The 21,416-nt window shown below is 34.8% G+C and overlaps 1 protein-coding gene across 1 annotated transcript in view; it reads left to right on the top strand.

Moving 5' to 3' along the window:
* The window catches only part of HCN1 (hyperpolarization activated cyclic nucleotide gated potassium channel 1), a 377,442-nt gene extending 356,449 nt beyond the window's left edge, over positions 1 to 20,993 (top strand). Inside the window, exons 6-7 of the mRNA XM_021714309.1 lie at positions 14,283 to 14,447; positions 17,443 to 20,993. Coding sequence (XP_021569984.1) covers positions 14,283 to 14,447; positions 17,443 to 18,332 — 1,055 coding nt within the window. The 3' untranslated portion in view covers positions 18,333 to 20,993. The remainder of the gene's footprint in view (positions 1 to 14,282; positions 14,448 to 17,442) is intronic.
* The last annotated feature ends 423 nt before the right edge of the window (positions 20,994 to 21,416 follow it).

The following is a 21,416-nucleotide window of genomic DNA, read 5'->3' as shown; positions in this document are numbered from 1 at the left end:
CTGCTGGGCTCCGGCGATCCTTCCACCTCAGCCTTCCAAGTAGCTGGAACTACCGGCATGGACTACCACACCCGGCTAATTTTTTGATTTATTGTAGAGATGAGGTCTCGCCAAGTTGCCCAGGCGGGTCTCAAACACGCGAGCTCAGGCAATTCACTCACCTTGGCATCCCAAAGCACGGGATTACAGGCTGAGCCACCGAGCCCGGCTGTTTTCTGTCATTAATCAATGTTACACTGTGTATATCACTGCACATCGCTATCTGGTGTATGGTTTGTGTTATAAATAGTGTTAAAATGTTTGGAAATAATTCACCTTGTTGATATTTTATTGATGCTTCTGAAATGAAATGATTTGTTTTGTCATTTGTGCTGTTGATTTTTAGTTAGGTAGGCAGATAGATGATAGAGCGATAGATGACAGACAGATAAATGATAGGTAGATAGAGATAAAGATAGATATGGACATAGAAAAAGAAAATTACGGCGGAGCTCGGTGGCTCAGTCTGTAATCCCGCGCTTTGGGAGGCCGAGGTGAGTGAATTGCCTGAGCCTTCGGGTTAGAGACCCGCCCGGGCAACTTGGCGAGACCTCATTTCTACAATAAAAAAAAAAAAAAATTAACGGGGCATGGTAATACGCGCCTGTACTTCCAGCTACTTGGAAGGCTGAGGCGGAAGGATCGCCGGAGGAGCCCAGCAGGGCAAGGCACCGCACTCCAGTCTGGGTGACTGAGTGAGACTCCAACTCAAAAAAAGAAAAAAAAGAAAAAAGAAAAAGAAAATTACAGAAATATGTATAGACATGAGACTGAACAGTGCATTTCATTGCTTCAAGCATTTCTAAGCAGATCTTGATAATATAGTGCATGTGAAACTATCTGCAAAGCATTTATACCCACAGTGAAAAACAACTTTGGAATCACAGCAGTAAAATGTCATCTCTGAGCCTGGGAAACATTTTCAATGTGTAATCTTTTAATTTTTTTCCTCCTAAAAATGCTGTTGCCAGCTTATGTTCATCCTGAGTGTATTTCCTTTTGTCTCGGACTAATGGTAGGCAGGGGTGGATGCCACAGAGCCTGTCTGCAAATGCAGAATATACATCAACTACCCAGCTAGTACATACAGCAGCACCTAAAATGTAACATATTTCCAGGCAGATAATAGTCATACATGCCTCTTTTAACAGTCTCCTAATCATACGCTGTACCTAACCAAAAAGAAGAGTTTCTCTGTATTTTTCGCCTGCATACCCTTAAATATCTCTTTGCACACACTAGACAAAAAGCCCTAACTGAATCAAACTTCCTGTTATAAACAATTTGCACATTGATTACCACTTATTAACACTAATATAATTTTTTTTCCTCTTTCTCATTTTTACCTCTGCATCTAAATGACATGGACTCTTTAGCAGAGATCTTTTTTTATCCTGCTTAATTAACTGGTAAGCTAGATGGAGTTACCTGACACTTGAATGGAAAAGAAAAATAGATGAAGTTTTGGAAAAAGCATTTCTAATGTGTCTAAATAGCTGCTCTCGTGAACAAAATGATTAGCATTTGTTTTACAATGTTCCAAGAAGATTATCCAAAAAAGATTGCATAATCAAAGCAAATGTCCCCAAAAGTTTAATTATAGATTCTTTGCTATCTGAAACATAATTTTAAGCTTCTGCTGTAAAGATGATTCAAAAATTGTATAAAGACACAAAACAATAGCATGTTTGCCACTTGGGTTTTTAGAGCAGGGTTTGTGGAGATAGGAGACCAAACGTATGTCCTTGTCAGCACTAATGTCAGTACTTCAATGTAACACTTCTGGTGTGAGAGGTTCGCTACCGGCATCTGGTAGATCAAGGTCAGAAAGATGAAGTTAAACATTTTACAATGCACAAGACAATTTCAGACACCAAAGAATTATCTGGCTTCAAATGTCAATGGGGCTGAGGTTGAGTAATTCTGGTCTAGGGTGTCTCACTCAGTTTTATATATCGGGACTCGAGTGCAACAATTAATAGTAGTCAAGTAATATTAAGAATGATCTTCTTGCATTTATTTTGTTTTTCTTCGGAGATTCTTTAACTCTTTGTTCGTTCTCACGTGTCCTCTGAAATTCCAATGTCATTCATCTTTCTGTTTAGGGTCTTCTGCTAGTGATGGTAATGATAATACAAAAATAGTAAGTCAAAATATACCTTTATAAATCAGTATTTTAAGACAAGGATATATGAATTATATTTTGCTGGTGTTCAACAACAAAATCCTTTTTTAATTTTCAATTTCTCTTTAAAAAATAAGTTAGTATCCTTTTTTGTGAAATACATGAGTATTCGATTTTTTTCCTAATACAGTATTATTATGTCTTCTATATCTTTCATATTTCAATGCTTATTTTTAATTATTTTAAATGTTATGGATTCGAGAGGACATTTTTATTTAGGTTCCTGTATTAAGGTGAGGTACTTGGGACATGACTTGAAAATTGTTATTGTTTTTTTTTTACTATATTTGTTTTTGCTTAGAAGTTTTTGCATCAACTGAACACTTGAAAATATTAAGAAATTATTAATTTTTAGGTGTGATGTGATTTAAAAGACACTTTCTTTTAAGGATATGTATCTTTTAGTGTTACTGAAATTTTATGGTTGACATATGTCTGCAACTTACATCAAAATAACAAAGGTAAGGGGAATATGTGAAGTATCAGTGAGAGATGTCCAGCTATAAGTTGCTAATTGTTGAAGCTAGGCGATGAACTTGTGGGCGTTTATTATACTATTATAGTACACTATTCAGCAACTTTTTAAACTACAATATTATGCTCTTCTACTAGTGTGCTTATAGTATATTATTATACTGTTCTATTCTTTTTATGTATTTGCAATTTCCCACAATGAAAACATAAACAGAAATATTTTTTAAATGAGCTATTTTTTTTGTAACTTTGATCTTTTTAAAAAATTGTCTCTTGCCCACATTCTTCACAGACATGAAAATAAAATACTGGTTTGTCAAGTTTCTGGTTAAGTGAGGTTTCTTCTGAACATGATTTCAAAAGGGCATAGTCACATCTATTACATCTATCTTAAACTTCTAAAGAATGAGTAGGTACCGTTTCTCCATAAGGAGAGACAGACCACTTCTGGTGGGAGAGTTTCCTGATGTGCTTTTATCATGCTGACCAAGTGTGTCAGGGAGAATTTCTTTTTTAAAATATAATAGTATGCAATTTGGATAAACTGTAGGAGTGTTTGACCCAAAACCTCACTTCACTTTGCTTAGATTTGCAAGCTAAAACATGTTTTATACATCTTAAGTCCACTAATTTCTATTACTTTTAGATTTTATTTGACTAAGTTAAGACCCAATAAGGGATATCTATTTGGAAGGAAAAAATAATCTGTTTAACCGAGGAGCAGGCAAATTTTTTAGGTAAAGATCCAGATGGTAGATATTTAGGCTTTGTGGGCTGTAATTGTTCTCTGTTGCATATACATCTTTCATTTTTTTAGGCAAACCTTTAGAAATGTAAAATCCATTTCTTAATGCAAAAAAGACAACATTTCAATGGCTGGATTTGGCTGTAGGACTTCTGTTCTAACCCCTCATTTCAAAACAAGATTTTCTTCAAATGTATGACATTCTAAGATAATATGAACAAAACCATTCTGTAAAATTGTTTTCTAATCAATATCCTTTTACTCTATATGCATTTTACCTCAATCAACTAATACATACTACGTACTAAATTTGCTAATTACTGATGTGGATTAATATTTCTTATCAACATTTAAAAATGATTTCAGTGACATTTTAATGATTGTGATTATTACCTTGAACTTGCTCATTAGTTGTCATAGAGAATAACGTTTCTTAGAGTAGAAAAAGATTAACAGATATTACTTCTGTTAGGTTTAATTTGTAAGTGTGGATGTTTTCTTGGTTGAGGAGTAGTGGTAAGATTAGTAGAATGGCTTTATTTTGTCTAATAAATTTGTGCTGTTATCTTACATAAAGATTGATTCCACCAGCTGGGCATGGTGGTGTGCATCTGTAGTTGCAGCTACTTGGAAGCCTGAGGCAGAAGGATCTCCTAAGCCCAGCAGGTCGAAGTTGCAGTGGCTGTGAGTATGCCATGGCACTCCAGCCTGGGTGACAAGAGTGAGACTCCAACTCAAAAAAAAACAAAAACAAAGAATTGATTCCAACTTAGCCTCTGTACATTTTAAATTACTCAGAAGTAGTAGAAAATGAAAACTCCATAGGTAGGATATTCATTTTCTACTCACTTCAAGGCTTCTCTGTGGCTACTAATATGCTGGACTTGAATAACTCATTGGAGGCTATCAAAGGAGAAGAAGAAAAGAAGAAAAGGTAAAAACTTTTTACAAAATTGGTGTGAACTGCTAGACCTTAAAGGCCACAGGTAGAAGCATTTTCAGGCTGATGGCACAGAGTCAGGCTCAGGTTAACTGAGGTGATAGAGTATATTGTAAGGAAGGACAGAAAGAAAATAAACACAGGCAATCATTTCAGGAGTGCCGGAGGCAGACATTTTGGCAAGTGAGAATGTCCCCCAGGAAACAACAGTGATTCCAGTGGCCCAACAACACATTAGGTATAAACCATTCTCATAACTCGCACTCTGACTTTTCTAGCTATTCATGACCACAATCTTATGTAAGCATATAGTCAAGTCTTATATAAAGTATCTCCGTTTGAAAGAGTTCCACAGCCAGGTCATTGTATGGGTTGCTGCCCAGGTTACAGATGATCATCTTTGGGATAGGTGCCACTTTTGGTTGAGCCAGTTATCACATATTTTCAGAGTTACATGGCACAAGTTTACCAACTTGTAGGCACACACATGAATACTACTCTGATTTTTTTTTTTTCTTTTTTAAGATTAGAGGAGTTTCATGAAATGAGATTTTTTTCTGGATGCTAAGTTTTGTTTGATTTTTTTCCCCAAAACAACCATTTAACATGTTTGCTCATAGGAAAGACACAGTTTAGTGTTTTTGTCGGTTTGTTTGTTTGCTTTATGTCTATGTTAAAAATCATGGATGCCTATCTCCTTCCAAGTTCTGTTGAAACTTTGTTTTTGCGGTGATTTATTTAAAAATAAAGATCACTATTTTTCTCAGTCCTATAGCTTCACTTCTAGCAATTTCTGCCAAATCATTACCAACACTTCTTTACAATTTTTTATATTAACTGCTAAGAGCTTCCCTTCCAGTTCATTTTACAAACTGATTATAGATTAAAATATTCTTTCATTAAAAAACAAAAGATTTGTGAAAGAAGAGATTTACCCGTTCAAGAGAGATTGAGTGTCTTTCCCATACACAGCAACATATGTAGAGAGCTGGGACTTTCCATATAACTCTGTTTCCTAAAACAATATTTTACACACAAATTTCTTCCTTAGTAGCCCTCGGTAGCATTATAGATCAAGGAGAAGCCTCCTATCCATTGAGAAATATTTTCTTTGCCTAACCAAGTTCCATGGTCTGGTAAGGTTACTCTTACAATTCCCTAAAAAAAGTGCCTTCCAAACTCCTCTAAACCTGTGTTCATGACACTATTTTATGCTAATATTGTCCTTTCCTTTCCATTCCTTTTCTCCTGTCCTCTGCATACTCATGGACTATCTAATGCAGTTTCTACACGTTTTTCAAAGCCTAAACAAGGCCCTTTATGTCACCAGTTATCATACTAAAGTATGATAAATGATTCATTTTTGGATTTTTATAAAATCACTAGTAGCTAATTTAGCTTTGGAATTATGCTAAAACTTTTTTTGGATATTATGCTTTAATGTATAATTGTCCACACAGTCAGGGTCAGTGTCATTCACTTATTTTGTATTGCCCATAGTTTCTTTCAGGGTGCTGGTTACAGGGAAATCAGCTGTTAACTTGAATTTATGTTCTTGCTTAATTTTCATTCTTTTTGTCTTGTTTTTTCAATTCATTTTAAGTGAGGAACCCTGTTTTACTTGTAAGTCTCACAGCTATATGAAACCATTTTCCAAAATAAACTTTATCACTGACAATACCTATCACTTGTTAGAAATGCAGATTCTTTGGCCCCCACTCCAGATTTACTAATTCCTAATCAGTCTTTCAACAAGACAATTCAGGAAATTTCTATGTATATTAAAATGTGACAAACACTGCACTTAGAAACCCATTCTGAATGAATTGATCATTATTTTTTGCAGAAAAATGTATTTTAAAATCTATTTTATTGTGTGTGCATGCTTGGTATGTATGCGTGCGCACACGTGTGTGTGTGTGTGTGTGAAAAAGAGAGAGAGAGAGGGCAGAGAGTATGAATCAGGGGAAATATTTTGAAGACAAATAACTTTTTTTGCTACAGTACACTTGCCTCATAAATATCTAGTGAATATATTTTCTAGACTATTATCGGCTATTCATTTTGTTTACTTTTTGTGTAAGCATATTAAGCCACATAGAAAAACAGAGCTGTCAATATATTACTTTAGTAAACATGATGGTGGTATCTGAGAGCCAAAATCATTTGATGAATTTTTTAAAAGCTGACTGTTTTTAAAAAGCATTTATAATTCAAGGTGTTTGATTAACTTTTAAAGAGTTGAGTGTTGGTAGATTTAAAATCAAAAGAAACAATCCGGAATGGCCTGGTGAATTTTTGAAGTCAGATAGAAACAGGAAAACTGTGGTCTTACCCTTCATGGCTTTAATATTTGTCTGTGATTTTTGTTCCAATCACATAACAGATCCCCTTAAAACTACTGTATTTATCACTTAGGCTAACGTGGGGCTTCTAGTGGTTGTTTCCTATCTACCCAACAGATAGCTTAGGAATTACTGATATAAATTCTATTCTAACTTACAGAAGACAAGTAGTATTTATACTATTTGTATATCTTGTAATTTCTGGGAAATAAAGTCAAAGCTCCTTAATAAGATATGACTATTTGAAATGTGTTCAAATGTGAGCACTGTGTTTTATGATGACTGTTTCTAACCAGGTATACATTATTCTGCTTTCCATTTATTGATTGATACACTCATTCCATGTTTCTTGGACCAAATAGTGTGTGACTAAATCTGTGATAAGTGTTGGGCATTACAAATCTGATTGTTGTACTTGCTTTTAAAAACCTTATAGTAGTATAGAGAAATGTCCTATGAATAGAATAAGTCCAACAGTGTGTTGTAGAAGCTAAGATGCAAAATGATCGAAATGGAGCGGAGGCACAAAGATAAATTCTCCCTGAGGCATTTACGAGAGGATGTCCATGGATATGAAACCATCCTATTTGAGATATAGTCTAAGGAATTTGGATGGTTATTTTATAAACAAATGGTTTACTTCTACTAGAATTTAGAGGATGTTATATTTCACAAATTTGGAGAGCTACTTGACATATGAATTATTACTTTTCCTGAGTTTTAAGAGGTAGAGCCAAAATCATCAGGAAAAATTACAAGGAGAAAAGAAAGAACAGAGGGAAAAAGGAAGGAAACCAATGTTTTACAAGGTGCCAAAATGTGCTAGGCTTGTGGTGGGCTCTTTATAGGCACTATTTTTGTTAACTAAATAACAACTTTGTCAATGAATAACTTTGCCATGTGTAACTTGTCTGAGGAGTTGCTAGTAGATCAACATTCAGAGCCCCAGGTGATCATCCTAATTCATATGTTTCAAGAGAGATGAATTGATCAAACCTGAAGCTAAGATTTATTACACCTTTATTTGATCTAATTAGCCATAAATAATGGTTGGCATAACTAATCAGAGAGAACACTAATAATTATGCAATTAAGAATGTGTGAATTGAGTTGGGCTCAGTGGCTTAGCCTGTAATCCCGCGCTTTGGGAGGCTGAGGTGAGTGCATTGCCTGAGCCCGCGGGTTCAAGACCCACCTGGGCAACTTGGCGAGACTTCATCTCTACAATAAATAAAAAAAATTAGCCGGGCGTGGTAGTGCGTGCCTGTAGTTCCAGCTACTTGGAAGGCTGAGGCGGAAGAATCGCTGGAGCCCAGCAGGTCGAGGCTGCGGTGGCCGGGCGTGGCCACTGCACTCCAGTCTGGGCAACAGAGTGAGACTCCAACTCAAAAAAAAAAAAAAAGAATGTGTGAATTGAAATAACCAGTTACATTTTTAGAAACAGGCAAAATTATGTATTCCGATTGTTCCTATATGTGTTATGATATGTAATCTATCTTAGGTGCATAATCTTTCCTATAGAATATCTGTATTTGGAAATACGTTCTAGTCAATCTCTGTTTCGAAGATTATATAAAATGTGAAATATTCTAAAATAAATACTACAAAATTTGCATATATTTAATGTTCTATCCTAATTTAAATTTCTTTGGATCCCTATTCAAAACCATTTGACACTCAGAGTACTTATACCAGCCAAGCTTGATATGCTGATTGATTTAAGCCAGATGTTATCATTTTCCATACCATTCCTAGGCATTATTTTACTAGTTCACTAGTATAAATATAGAAGGACTACAAATACAAAAAAGAAAATTAAAGCGATACTCCCTTTTGCACATTATAATGACACACTGAATTAGAATTCTAAATAACTTATAGGAAATTAGTATTTTGATATACAACAGAGAGTTTGTTTTATTTAATGGTGTCAGGTATAAAAAGAAGCTACTTTTGCTTAGGTTACTGTGAGTGGCTGAGCACAATTTTACTTATAAATTTTAGGGACTCAGGTGAAACACATTACTTTAGAAATTTCTGTTATGAGTTCCTGATTAGCTCTGTGTCACTGCAATGTCAAACTCAATTTTATAGGTCAGGAAATTATTTCTGAGTTGCAAAATGCTTGAAGTCATTTTGCCTACCTTATAAAAATGACTGTTTATATAGGTGACAGAATTGTCAGGTGGACTTAAATGTTTATAATCAGGGTTAACTAATGTCAGCAAAAATAGCATTGGGCAGATTATATACCTCATACCCTAAGTATTATTAAAAGTATACATATAGTGTGCTAGGCCAAATCTAATCTCTAAGGCCACACTCTTTCTGACATTGAAATTGGAAACAGAGTATTCTAATGTTCCTGTTACAGGGTGTATTATCACAGTTTTCATCTTAGCAAGGTGAAATAACTTCTTAGCCATTCATAAATACCCTGTAAAGAAAATCAGGACAATTCTACCAAATTAAAATTAATATGTTAAGCCCTCATTACTTGTAGAGTTGATGATAATATGAAAATTTGCATTCAAATGAAGGGACCTATTAGCCAAGAAAATTTGTACTAAGGTCCTTAAAACAGTGATTGCACCACTAGGAAATTTCTAGTTCAGTTCTCAGAGAATAAGCAAAGAAGAAAAAAAGGCAGAAAGGTTGGAACAACAGACAGATTCTAGAAAATATGCCAAGACAGTATCTTAAAAAGCTTATATAAAGCTAAGCTTGAACACTTAGCTTGTTTTTCAGAAATTCAATTTTATTTCATTTTGTGTTTTATTTTATTTGTCTCATGAAATCAACCTAAGCACCCAAAAGGCAAGTTAATTTTCCACCTAGTGAATAAGGACATTTCTGTATTGAAGAAAACGTTACCAAATCTTCTATATACTTTTCTTCATTATAGGCATTACATAAAACTTGAGAGATATGCTGTGTTGCTTCAAGAAGGTACATAAATCTTTTGGCAATTTCTATTATCAAGGGGAGCTATCTAGGAGGGGAACCACTATTAAATCATCTAAAACTTAAGAAAAGAAGTTAGCGCGGGCTTTGGTTTTATTCACAAGCACTGACGTATTCATAACGTTTTCAAATCATTTTGTCTGGGCTCAAAATTCAATGTAGCAAGAACTCTGTGGTATACAATGATGCAACTGTAGGGCTTATGTTTTAAACCAGCTAGGATAATACAGCCATTATTTAGAAAACAATTAGAAATTTCAGTTAAAAAAATTAAAAGGTGATAAAACAATACATAAGGGTAGTGGGAGCTACAGATGACCAAAGGTCTCTTGATCCTTTATTCAACTTTCCCTCCTCCCTGCCCCACCAAGATACACACAGAGACGCAGATACAGACACAATAAATACACAAAAACTAACACCTAACACAAGGCTGTGTTTACTCAATAAGTAGATTCTTAAAATAACTTAATACTATATCAAGAGAAAATTAATTCACAGAGATGCCCCTGCTCTATTCATATTAAATCTGGAAATTTAATTCATTAAATCTAAGACTCATATCATCAAAAAGTTTACTTTTTTTTCATTACTAAGTGTGTTATTTTTTAATTCTGTTGTTAATGGTAGAAGCAGAGTATGGAGGCTTTAAAAGACGGGACTATTTGACGTTTGTAATACTGCCCCTGACTATTTCCACACTAATGAATATACTTTCATTTTTTTCTGTTTCTCACTAAGAAATTACTAAGGAGCTACAGTAAGATAATGGCTGATGGGTTTTGAGTTGGTAATAAATAAATATTTTTGCATAGCTCCTGAAAAGACTTTGTGGTATAAGTTTATATTTAGCCCCTAGTTATTCCATAAGGAGACACGTCACATTAAATATAAATGCATTTTTTAATATAGGTGATTAAATAATTCATTTTGTAGAAAATGTTGCTATTTGATTCAATGATTCAACTTAAAAGTATTAAGCACCTACTATGCACCATGTGGACACTGGAGATATAAGAATTAATGAGACTCTAGAGACAAAAAAATTAAAGTCTAAATTACAGAGTTAATGTTAATAAAACTCTAGATGTGTAATTGAGTTTTACATTTTACTGATAAAGTCCACAGAATATGTGTGTCCTCACAGCCAAGACTAATCAGTCTGAGACTGTAACACAGGCCTCCAAACCCCCAGCACAATATACTTTACTGGGGTGACAAGATCGAAACACTCTTGGTTAAGAGTACATGACACAAGTACACATTTTTTTTCACATAAGTCTGAAACATGATTTTAAAAGCATCCTATTTAAATAAGTTTGTTTTTTTGTTTTTGTTTTTGTTTTTTTACCAATGGCAATATTTAATCACTTCAAGCCAAGATTACTTAGTTATAGGGACCTATATCATGTAACATATGCTGCATATATTGTACATCCATTATATGAAGACTTCAGATGATAGAGACCAGAGAATCATTTGCAGACATTGGTTTAGAAAAAATATGAACAAACTTATATCCATGTTATAATAAATCTATTTTACTGTATCTCTAAAATGACTATGCATATTGAAATTAGCTATGTTTTTATTTCTCATTTTAAACGTGTTTTAAAAATGCAAATGCAATACATAAATGCATACTCATTGTAAAAAAGCAATCTGGGTAATTTCTAAGCATGAAACAAGTAAAGAAAAGTTCATTTCTTTAGATGATCCTCAGGATATGTCTTTAACTCTTCCCTTTACAGAGATCAAATTAAAAGGATTAAAATAATAAAATATTAACCCAAACTACAAAAGACAAAGACCTTATGCATAAATGTGTATTTGGGAACAATTAGGAGATGAGACAATGTCACACCTTTCTAGAAGACAAAAAGTAGATATAAGAGTGAAATGCTAAATGACATTCGTTCTCTAACCAGCAACTATGGCTCTTTCAGATCTTGTGTGACTGACAACATACACAATTTCAGAGATTAAATCAGTGCTTGCCTAATTAAATCACCGCCAGTAATTAATTTATTCCAGTATTTACCTAATCTAATCACTACCAGTTGTTAATTTAGTCACCAAATATTCATTTTAAAATATTTTCTTGCAGTGAAGAGTGGTCGTGTGATACAGTTCTGTTAATAAAATGTTAGAGAAATAAAGTTTAGGAACCTTCAGTGAAACTTTTACCTTCATAATGAAAAAGAAAGAAACATGGGAAACCTGCCCCTTTCTGCCTATATTGGATGCTATTGTGTGAGCATATGAATGCATGTTGTTGTTGCTGTCTACTTGTGATCATGAAAGGAAAGCCAAGAAAAAGCAAAGTCTTATTAGCACAGCGTGTTGGCATCATTGAGGTGCTGAATCAATGTTGGCAATGTCTACCTCCAGATTTTTGTTTTGTGGTATCATGACATAATTTTATCGGATAAGCCAATATTATTCAGTATTCTTTGACATGCAGACTGTAACACAGGCCTCTGGTGGCTACTAAAGAATCTTGAAGGGAAAGTAGAAGGTACTTAATATACATACAGAGGACTGGGGTCAAGGAGAGAACAGATATCCCAGAAGAATCCTGAAGAGGATCTTATTTAAGAGACAACAGAACCCACGGAAGAACCAACAAAAAGGGAGGGCAAAAAAGATGGTGACTTATGCTGACAGTAGTTATATGAACAATCGATTCTTCATCCTTCCCTCCACATGACAGAATAGCCTGTAGCCAACAGGCATTCTCCCCAGGGGAAAAAGTTCTTTCATAAAGCAATTGAACAGGGGAAAAGCTAGGACACTTAAGAGAGATGTCAGTGACCTAGAGTAAAGCCATCTTCATTCTGGCATTTAGGGAAATATGAGGACAAACTTCCCACCTTTTTGCCCTAAAGAAAAATTCTAAATTAACAAATTTGCAACATTACCAAAGTTTTAGCTTTCAACGTGAATACACATCAAAAGACAGACTTAACAAAACATTCAATACACAAGGGAAACATTCTAGACACAGAGAAAGACACAATGATTCTATAGTAAAGAGAAAGTCTTTAGAAAAGAAAACATAAATTCAAATATGAATAGAATAAATGCAAAGATTAAAATAAAATACAATACTTATTTTTCTTCTCTCTTTTTATAGATTTAGCGTAATATATTTTGCTTATACAATGTACCCATTTGAAGTGTACAGTTCATTTATCTTTTAGTAAATTTACCAAGTGATGAAACCATCACCATAAATCAGGTTTAAGAACATTTTTGTCACTCCCATATGAATCCCTGTGCCTACTTATTGTTAATTCCCTTTCCCATCCTCTGTCCCAGGCAACCACTAATTTGTTATCTATATCTAAAGATTTGCCTTTTCTTTATATTTTACATAAATAGACTCACACGGTATGTGCCCCCCATGTCTGGATTCTTTCACTTATTATTCTATGTGACAACTTATTATATGTTCGGATTTGGAATTAGCTTTTATCAGTAAAACATTTATCTCCACCTTATTTGCCATGATGTGGCAATCATAAATTATACAACATGGCATTAGTACTTTAGTGACACAGGAATTTAATTTTGGAGTCATATTGAAAAGACTTCTTTTTATTACATTGCTATATACTTGACTTTTTTACAGCATAATATAAATAATACAAAAGTAGATGCCATATTTGATTCATATTTTCAGTTCTAACATCATTAAGTACATAGTACCCACATAATTTACTCCCAAGACTTATCAACATGAACTGACCTTCTTTAAGTTCAGAAGAGTATTAATTTAGACATTCAATCCTTATTTTTCTGCATTTTCTTTTAAGAGGCTGTAAATTTTAGAAATATTTCTATTATTTGTTTTTTCAAGTTGGTTATTTTAAAGCTAATTTAAAATTTTTTTCCAAATTAAAAAAAAGTCAAAGCCTATGGAAGTGTAACTTAATTCATAATTTTTACAAAGCAAAATGAAAATAATTTTCCTTAAGAGATATTTAAATAAAAAGTCCCTCTGTACATTTGGAATATAATTTTCCAAATGTAATATAATATAATTGTTGCAGTATAATATAATTTAATTCACACTGATCTTATTGGGAATTTATAGACTGAATTAAGACATACCTAAAATATATCTGAACCTCTGGTTTAGTTTTATTCTGTCATAGGACTCTCTAAGCCAGTGTTTGGACCTATTTTGGCTTCTCTCTAGATTATATCATCTGCTTTCTACCTTCCAGAGTTCTTAAAAACTCTGACTTATAACCCCTTCCTGTTTTGACTCCATTGTGAATTTTTAATTCCCCTTTCTGCCTCTGTTTTGTTTGTAATTTCAAGGGACTGAAGTAAAGGGGATAGATACAATATGTTTAAGCCTTCTATTTGAACCCAAAGTCTTAATTGTTAAACAAATAAAAGCATCATTTTAAGATTGAGTATTGGTAGTTGGATACTTTGTCAGAAGGAATTTGAAGATAAAGTGGAAAATATTGCTAATTATTGAATTCTCACACCATGAACTGTGTTTTAAATTGTGAGTGGCACTAATGACTTTTAAAAGAAAATAACCAAACAAGTCTTTCTTCCTTGTTCTTCTAGAGATTTGCCTGCTGACCAAAGGACGCCGTACTGCCAGCGTTCGAGCTGATACATATTGTCGTCTTTACTCACTCTCCGTGGACAATTTCAATGAGGTCCTAGAGGAATATCCAATGATGAGGAGAGCCTTTGAGACAGTTGCCATTGACCGACTAGATCGGATAGGTACTATCTTCTTCATGTACAGTGTAGTTTTAATCTAGTGGGGTAATATAAGTTGGCAAATCATAAGTCCCAAATGCTAGTCTATAGCTTGCTTGTTAATTTGTGTAGAAATAGCAATTAACTGTAGTCATATTTCTTGAAAGATCTGATTCTTATCTGTTTTGTCTAAGTATTCTGGGTTTATTTATTCATGTCTGTTTTTGCTAGCTACACAATCTGATTTCCCGAGTGATGCCAAAATTTGAATCTTCAGGTAAAAAGCAATAATAAAAATTCTAGATAGCATTAAAATAGAACCAAAAATAGGATAGATGAGTCTACATTACAAACTAAATTTTATCACAAGTTTTTTCTTTGTATTTAAGGCTCAACTTTACATTTTATCTTTATAAGAATTGGAAACTTGTGCATTTATATTAGTCTCAGCAGAAACTTATTGAAATGTTTGTAATACAGACTCATGCAGAAAAAACCTTGATAGAAAGCCTACATAGATGCTTCACTTTGCAAAGATCAACATATCTTAATGCCTTTTTTGCTACCAAATAAAATATATAAATTAGACCTTATTAGTTATGCTAATTTGAAGATTTGCATAATTGCCATAGTAAAGTTAGATAGGATTGGCTTGCTGTTTGCCTTACTAGATACCCTGGAACATTATGATATGGCGTAAGGTAGTATGTATTCATTTTCCACTTCTAAACGCTCTTCATCCTCTCTTCCCTTCTCTGTCCCCCTTGCCAGCCTAACTTAACTCAATTTTCATACCTCTCTTTAGACATCATTCCCTGTAGAAGTTGTCTCTGGCCTCCCACTCCCTACCAGGCTGTCTTCCTTGGATATCTTCTATAGCATCTGAAGTTCCCCATCACAGCACTGCTTTTATTATTGTAATGGCTCTAGAAATGCTAAGCTTTATGAATGTAGGGCTCATGTCTAATTCACCATTACACTCACATTACCTAGTACATAATGAATATTTGTTGAAGAGAGGTAGGAAGGAGGAAGGAATAACTGAATTCAAAAGAGATGGGGCCATGATCACTTGTAATATTCTTATCTAAGGTGAAGACTTTAGATTGACATACTGTTATGTCAGCTTTTTTCTGCACTTCATATCTTCTTTTCCCTTTATATAAGTAGAACAACAGATTATATAAGATCTGAAAATATATTAGAAGAGGTATATGTAGTGTTTGGGCACTACCATTATAAACAAAAATATATATCAGAAATTCACACTGACATCTTAGAGATTGAATAGAACATGGTAATCCAGAGAAACAGCATCCGTAAAAAGTAGGTACTCCTGAAAGCATCTTTACTTAATTTGAAAATAACTTCCCTCTTTGTGGTGTGTGTTTATGTTAGAAACAGATGTGAATTTCTGAGCATATAAGGTTTTTCCTAAGCCAGCTAGACATTTTAAGATAAAGCATTAAAATCAGTATATTTCAATAGAGAATTTCTGTTAACCTGACACAGCTTCACATTCATCCAACTTATTGCAGTTAATGTTTTATATGATAGTTTACATGAAATGGTCTGTAATCAATGATATAGGCAATGCGATTTCTAGTAAGCACTAAGCATTTGTATTTTTGAATTAAAATTTTGAATTAAAATTACAACAGTGCATTAAAAGTCACATTATTTTTCTCCAAGTTTACAGATACTTGGTTATGTTATCTTGACTATTCACATAATCACAAAGAAACATTATCTTTCTCAGTTTGCAGCCATTGCTTATAAATGTATGCTGCAGTTAGTTAAGGGAATATGCTAAGTAAGCATTTGTATTTATTATTAACGTAGGAGGTCTTGTTCTTTGGGAAATTAGGACAGTCCATAAGGAGAGAGGTAACTTCATTTAGGCAGTCATTAAAAATGATTGTATCTCTCTGCAATCATGGTAATTATACCATAAATTTTTTGTTTCAAAAATATACTTTGTTACTTTTAATATGATACTGTATTCAGCAGTATAGCAAATTAATTCACTTTTCAGGTACCATACGGGTGTAAGTATATCAATGATGTCAAAGAAAAGTCACCATTTTTCCCTTCTTTCACCAGTCTACTGTTGACTCTAGTTATTCTGCCAGAGACTGTCGAGTTATTGCAGAACACTCCAAAGATGATAGCAAGAAAGAAGAGCTAATGCTCACTGAGGAAGCGGAGCCCTCATGCGCTGTGTCCTTGGTCCTCACAGCAACCCCTGGAAGAGGAAAGGTCATGAAGCAGTTCTCAACCTTGGCTGCACTTAAGAATCCCCTGGAGAAATTTGCTTTTAAACTACCCAAATCTGGATCCCAAGTCTGGTTATGCAGATTTAATTGGTTGAGTACAGGTGGACGTTAATATTTTTTTTAAAGCTCCAGAGATAAGGAAAATATGCTGCTAAGTCTTGCTACTTACTAACTATGCTTTCTTGGGCATTGTTCTTAATCTTTCCATATCCTAGTCCCCTTTTGGGTAAAATGAGATTATGAACACCCCTATCTCACAGGAATGAGAACTAAATAAAATAATCTACCTGAAGTGTTTTGTAGAGTGCCTGTTGCCTAGTAAGTATCTAGATATTAGCTCTATCTCCATTTTTTTTTCCTTTAAAAATTTGCTTTAAAGTCGAATCTTGCTCCTAGGCCCATTCTGATCCAAAAACCCTTCCCACTCCCCTTCCCCCATTTTTCAAGGTGGCCCTCATGTTAATAGCTCTATTTCTTCTGTAGTGTGACTCTTTTTTTTTTTTTTTTGGCCATATTTTAGGCTTTTCAACTTGACTTGAGTAGAAAGTAAGATTGCCCAGAGAGATACAGAAAGCGGGAAAGGCAAGAGTCACATTTGTATTTCGTGTCTAATGGTACTTGTTTCTTGAAAAACATCTTCTGTGACACACTGCAGTAATTCTGTTTGCAGGAGACACTCTCACTCTGCGTTGTCGTCAGTTACGGGGAGACTTTCTAAGTGCCTATCTTTCTTTTGCTGGCAGGAAAGAAGAACTCAATTCTTCTGCAAAAGTTCCAGAAGGATCTGAACACGGGTGTTTTCAACAACCAGGAGAACGAGATCCTGAAGCAGATTGTGAAACACGATAGGGAGATGGTGCAGGCAATTGCTCCCATCAATTATCCTCAGATGACAGCCCTGAACTCCACCTCTTCCACGACTACCCCGACCTCCCGCATGAGGACACAGTCTCCGCCGGTGTACACAGCGACCAGTCTGTCTCACAGCAACCTGCATTCCCCCAGTCCCAGCACACAGACCCCCCAGCCGTCAGCCATCCTCTCGCCCTGCTCCTACACCACCGCGGTCTGCAGCCCACCTGTCCAGAGCCCGCTGGCCACCCGAACTTTCCACTACGCCTCCCCCACCGCCTCCCAGCTGTCACTCATGCAGCAGCCGCAGCCGCAGCCGCAAGTGCCGCAGTCCCAACCGCCGCAGACTCAGCAGCCGCCGCCCCCGCAGCCACAGACCCCAGGCAGCTCCACGCCGAAAAACGAGGTGCACAAGAGCACGCAGGCGCTTCATAACACCAACCTGACCCGAGAGGTCAGGCCCCTCTCCGCCTCGCAGCCCTCGCTGCCCCATGAGGTGTCCACTCTGATTTCCAGACCTCATCCCACTGTGGGCGAGTCCCTGGCCTCCATGCCTCAGCCCGTGACGGCTGTCCACGGCACGGGCCTTCAGGCGGGGGGCAGGAGCACTGTCCCGCAGCGAGTCACCCTCTTCCGACAGATGTCGTCGGGAGCCATCCCCCCCAACCGAGGAGTCCCTCCTGCGCCCCCTCCACCAGCAGCTGCTCATCAGAGAGAGGCTTCCTCAGTCTTAAACACAGACCCAGATGCAGAAAAGCCACGATTTGCTTCAAATTTATGATCTCTGCTGATTGTCAAAGCAGAAAGAAACACTCTAATAAACTGAGACTACTCTCAGATCTTATTTTACTCTATCTCCTGATAGATCCCTATAGCCTACTATGAAGAGATATTTTAGACAGCTCTGGCCTACACGCAAAATGTAAAAATATATATACATATTCTACTAAATATATATCTAAATTCCCAAGAGAGGTTCAAAAGACCTGTTTAGCCTTCAGTGTTACATGTCTTCCTTTCTTTAAATCATTAAAAGATTTAAAATGTTGTTGTAAGATTATTTATTTCTATCCTATTTTACTTAATTCCTTTGATATATATATTTCTCTGTTTTATGAAGAGTTCTTGGAGTCAATGGAAACAAACTCTGATTTTAAAAAGGCAACTCAAACAAGTTACTGAATAGCACCAATCAAAACTTTCTTTCATTAGCATTGTCTCTGCATCTAAATTGTTAATCATTAATTATGGAGGATTAAATAGCAAACCCCATTTTATAGATCTAAATTGTATTTCGGTGCTTTCAATTTTGAATTAGGTTAAAGAATGCACTTCATGCTTGGCCACAGTAGGAGACTAGCATCGCCACTGTTGAAAATATCTCTAACCTCAAACATGTTCATCGATCTTTCAGAAAGCTGAGGGAATATTCGTCTTCATGTGTTACCGGACTTTTACCAAGACTCAATCAATGTTAGTTGTAAATAACTTTTCAACCCAAATAAAAATAGCTATTCTGTGTTGTTTGAAGGTAAAAGTCATTGTTTAAGAATTTAGTTTTATTGCTTCACTTCAAAACTTAGAGTTTTAAATTTTACAAAACCTAATTGTGACACTTATTCAATTGTAATGCAATGGCTTGAAACCTACAATATTATTTTAACCTGCAATGTTTTATGCAAAATTGTATGCTCGAAACTACAAATTGCTTGTATTACACCAAAAACCATTACTTTTCTTCCTTCTTGCCATAACCAAGCATCTGAAAATAGTTCCTGCATGCTTTTGGGGAAAAAAAAAAATAGGTTCCAATCAGTCATTGTAGGGAAAGGCTTACAGTATTTCTTGTTTCTAGAAAAGTATAACTATTCATTAATTGCCTATCTTAAAATTCCTATAAGACTGACTTGGATCTCTGACTTAAGTCTAGAAGTGAGGTTTTCACTTTTATTTAATATTATTGCTATTTTATTATTATTTAAATAATTATTTGTAAACCACAGCCTGATTTGGAGTTGTAAGTGTGGTCTCTGTCTTCACTGTAGTTGGTAATTTACTGTGGTGTTAATTTAATGAAATAAATTCAATACAGCATCACGTCTCTTTGGAAACACACATTTTCTCTATGTATATTGTAACTAAATGGTTAGTAAAACTTAAGGCATGTGGTGACTAACATAGCCCTTAGATAGGAGATTTGTTATTTTACATGTGCTGAAAATAGTATGGACAAGGTGACAGAAAGCAGGGATAAAGTTGAATGTCTGTGAGCATTGTGTGTTTGTTTGTTTCTTTAACTCTTTCCATGGTCTGTGAGCATCTGCATCTTCTCAAAGAAGTCCCTTAGTAATCATTTGTGCCTAATGCATCCCACGAATGTCGTGGATGACTGGAACACAATTGGAAGATTCCTAATAACTGCTTCTGTAAATAACCCAAGTTATGAGAATGACCTAAAGTGGAGGTCTTCATTATCTCTGACACTGGCGATATATGTAAGAAGAACTTACAAAAATCACACATTATATGGGGCAGGGCCTCCAGATAGACTTGAGGACAGAAAACAAAACAAAAGCAAAAACTCTTAAGTGGATCCATGCTGCCTGTTATGCCTTTCGCGGATATAATACCTATAATACCAAAATGAGTTGTTATGTTTGATTTCTAACAGATCCCAACTTGTGTGGAAATAATCAACAATGCTAGTCAATGTAATGTTGTCATTAATATACTGGTGACTTATGATGGCGTGTCAGGAATGGTGTGAGAAAAGGGATTGTTCAGTCTACCTAGAACCTATGGGAAAGCTGCAAGACCATTTACATATCAGTACAAAACTCCTTTATTTTATTAAAATATGAGAATTAACTTCAATTTATTAAGATCATGTATTAGTCCTTTAAATTATTAAAGGTTTACATTTGATAGGATTAATGGATTTGGTAGTGAAATATTTTTATATATATAAATTTTTGGTTTTTTATTTTGAGCACTATTGGAAAACACAGCAAAATTGAATTGCATGGTCTTTCAGTGCAACCATACAATTTTTATTCACTTTGTAATAGAATGGACAAAAAACTAAGGTTTATATGTTACACTAATAAAATGGTACAGGGTAAATTATATACATATATGTATGAATGTATATATGCTTAGAATAAGAAAAAAATTGACTCACATTCCTGTAATATAACGGTCCATTGCTAGTTGAAAAGTGACCTCTTTTCTCTGTACATAGTTAAGCCCCTAAGTATGGAGTTTTAATCTGTACAGAAAGAAATGTATTATTGACTGGTCTTTCTGCTGCTGGGAAGATACTAGGTGATTCTTACAATTGTATGATCAGGGATGAGTTAGAGTATTTCTTTTGTCTTTGCTCAAAGCCATACCTATATAAATATATATAAAGATTATTAATAAATTCAACAAAAAACTAAAATCATGAATATTTTATTTTATCAATATATGCTAATCAAACATTTTGTTTTATTAATGAGTACAAATTTGCCTCTGTCCTTCTATATTTGCATCATAAGATTTCCTAGAGAACTTGTGCTTGATAATCATCATAAAATTAATTATATTCCATAATTCTAGAGTGTCAGGAAATTTAAATAGAACATAGGTTTTTCTCACCATTTATCTGTTTGTCCTCTTCCATAAAGTAAAAGTTGAGTATCTATTATTCTTTGGTCTGTACTTCCTTAGCATGTGGTTGTTGTCCAAATTCAAAACGCAGCCATTTTTATGTAATTATTTGATATGGAGATGAGTAATCACTGTCCTGTAATTTACTTACAAACCTATTTTGTTAAAGCTTTGAGCCTTGAAAAGGCTTTTAGATGGGATAGAATCTTCCCAT

This window comes from Carlito syrichta, unplaced genomic scaffold (assembly GCF_000164805.1).
Source record: "Carlito syrichta isolate Samal-C Ts95f unplaced genomic scaffold, Tarsius_syrichta-2.0.1 Scaffold305602, whole genome shotgun sequence".
Classification (NCBI taxonomy): domain Eukaryota; kingdom Metazoa; phylum Chordata; class Mammalia; order Primates; family Tarsiidae; genus Carlito; species Carlito syrichta.
This window is presented reverse-complemented; position numbering and strand designations above follow the sequence as displayed.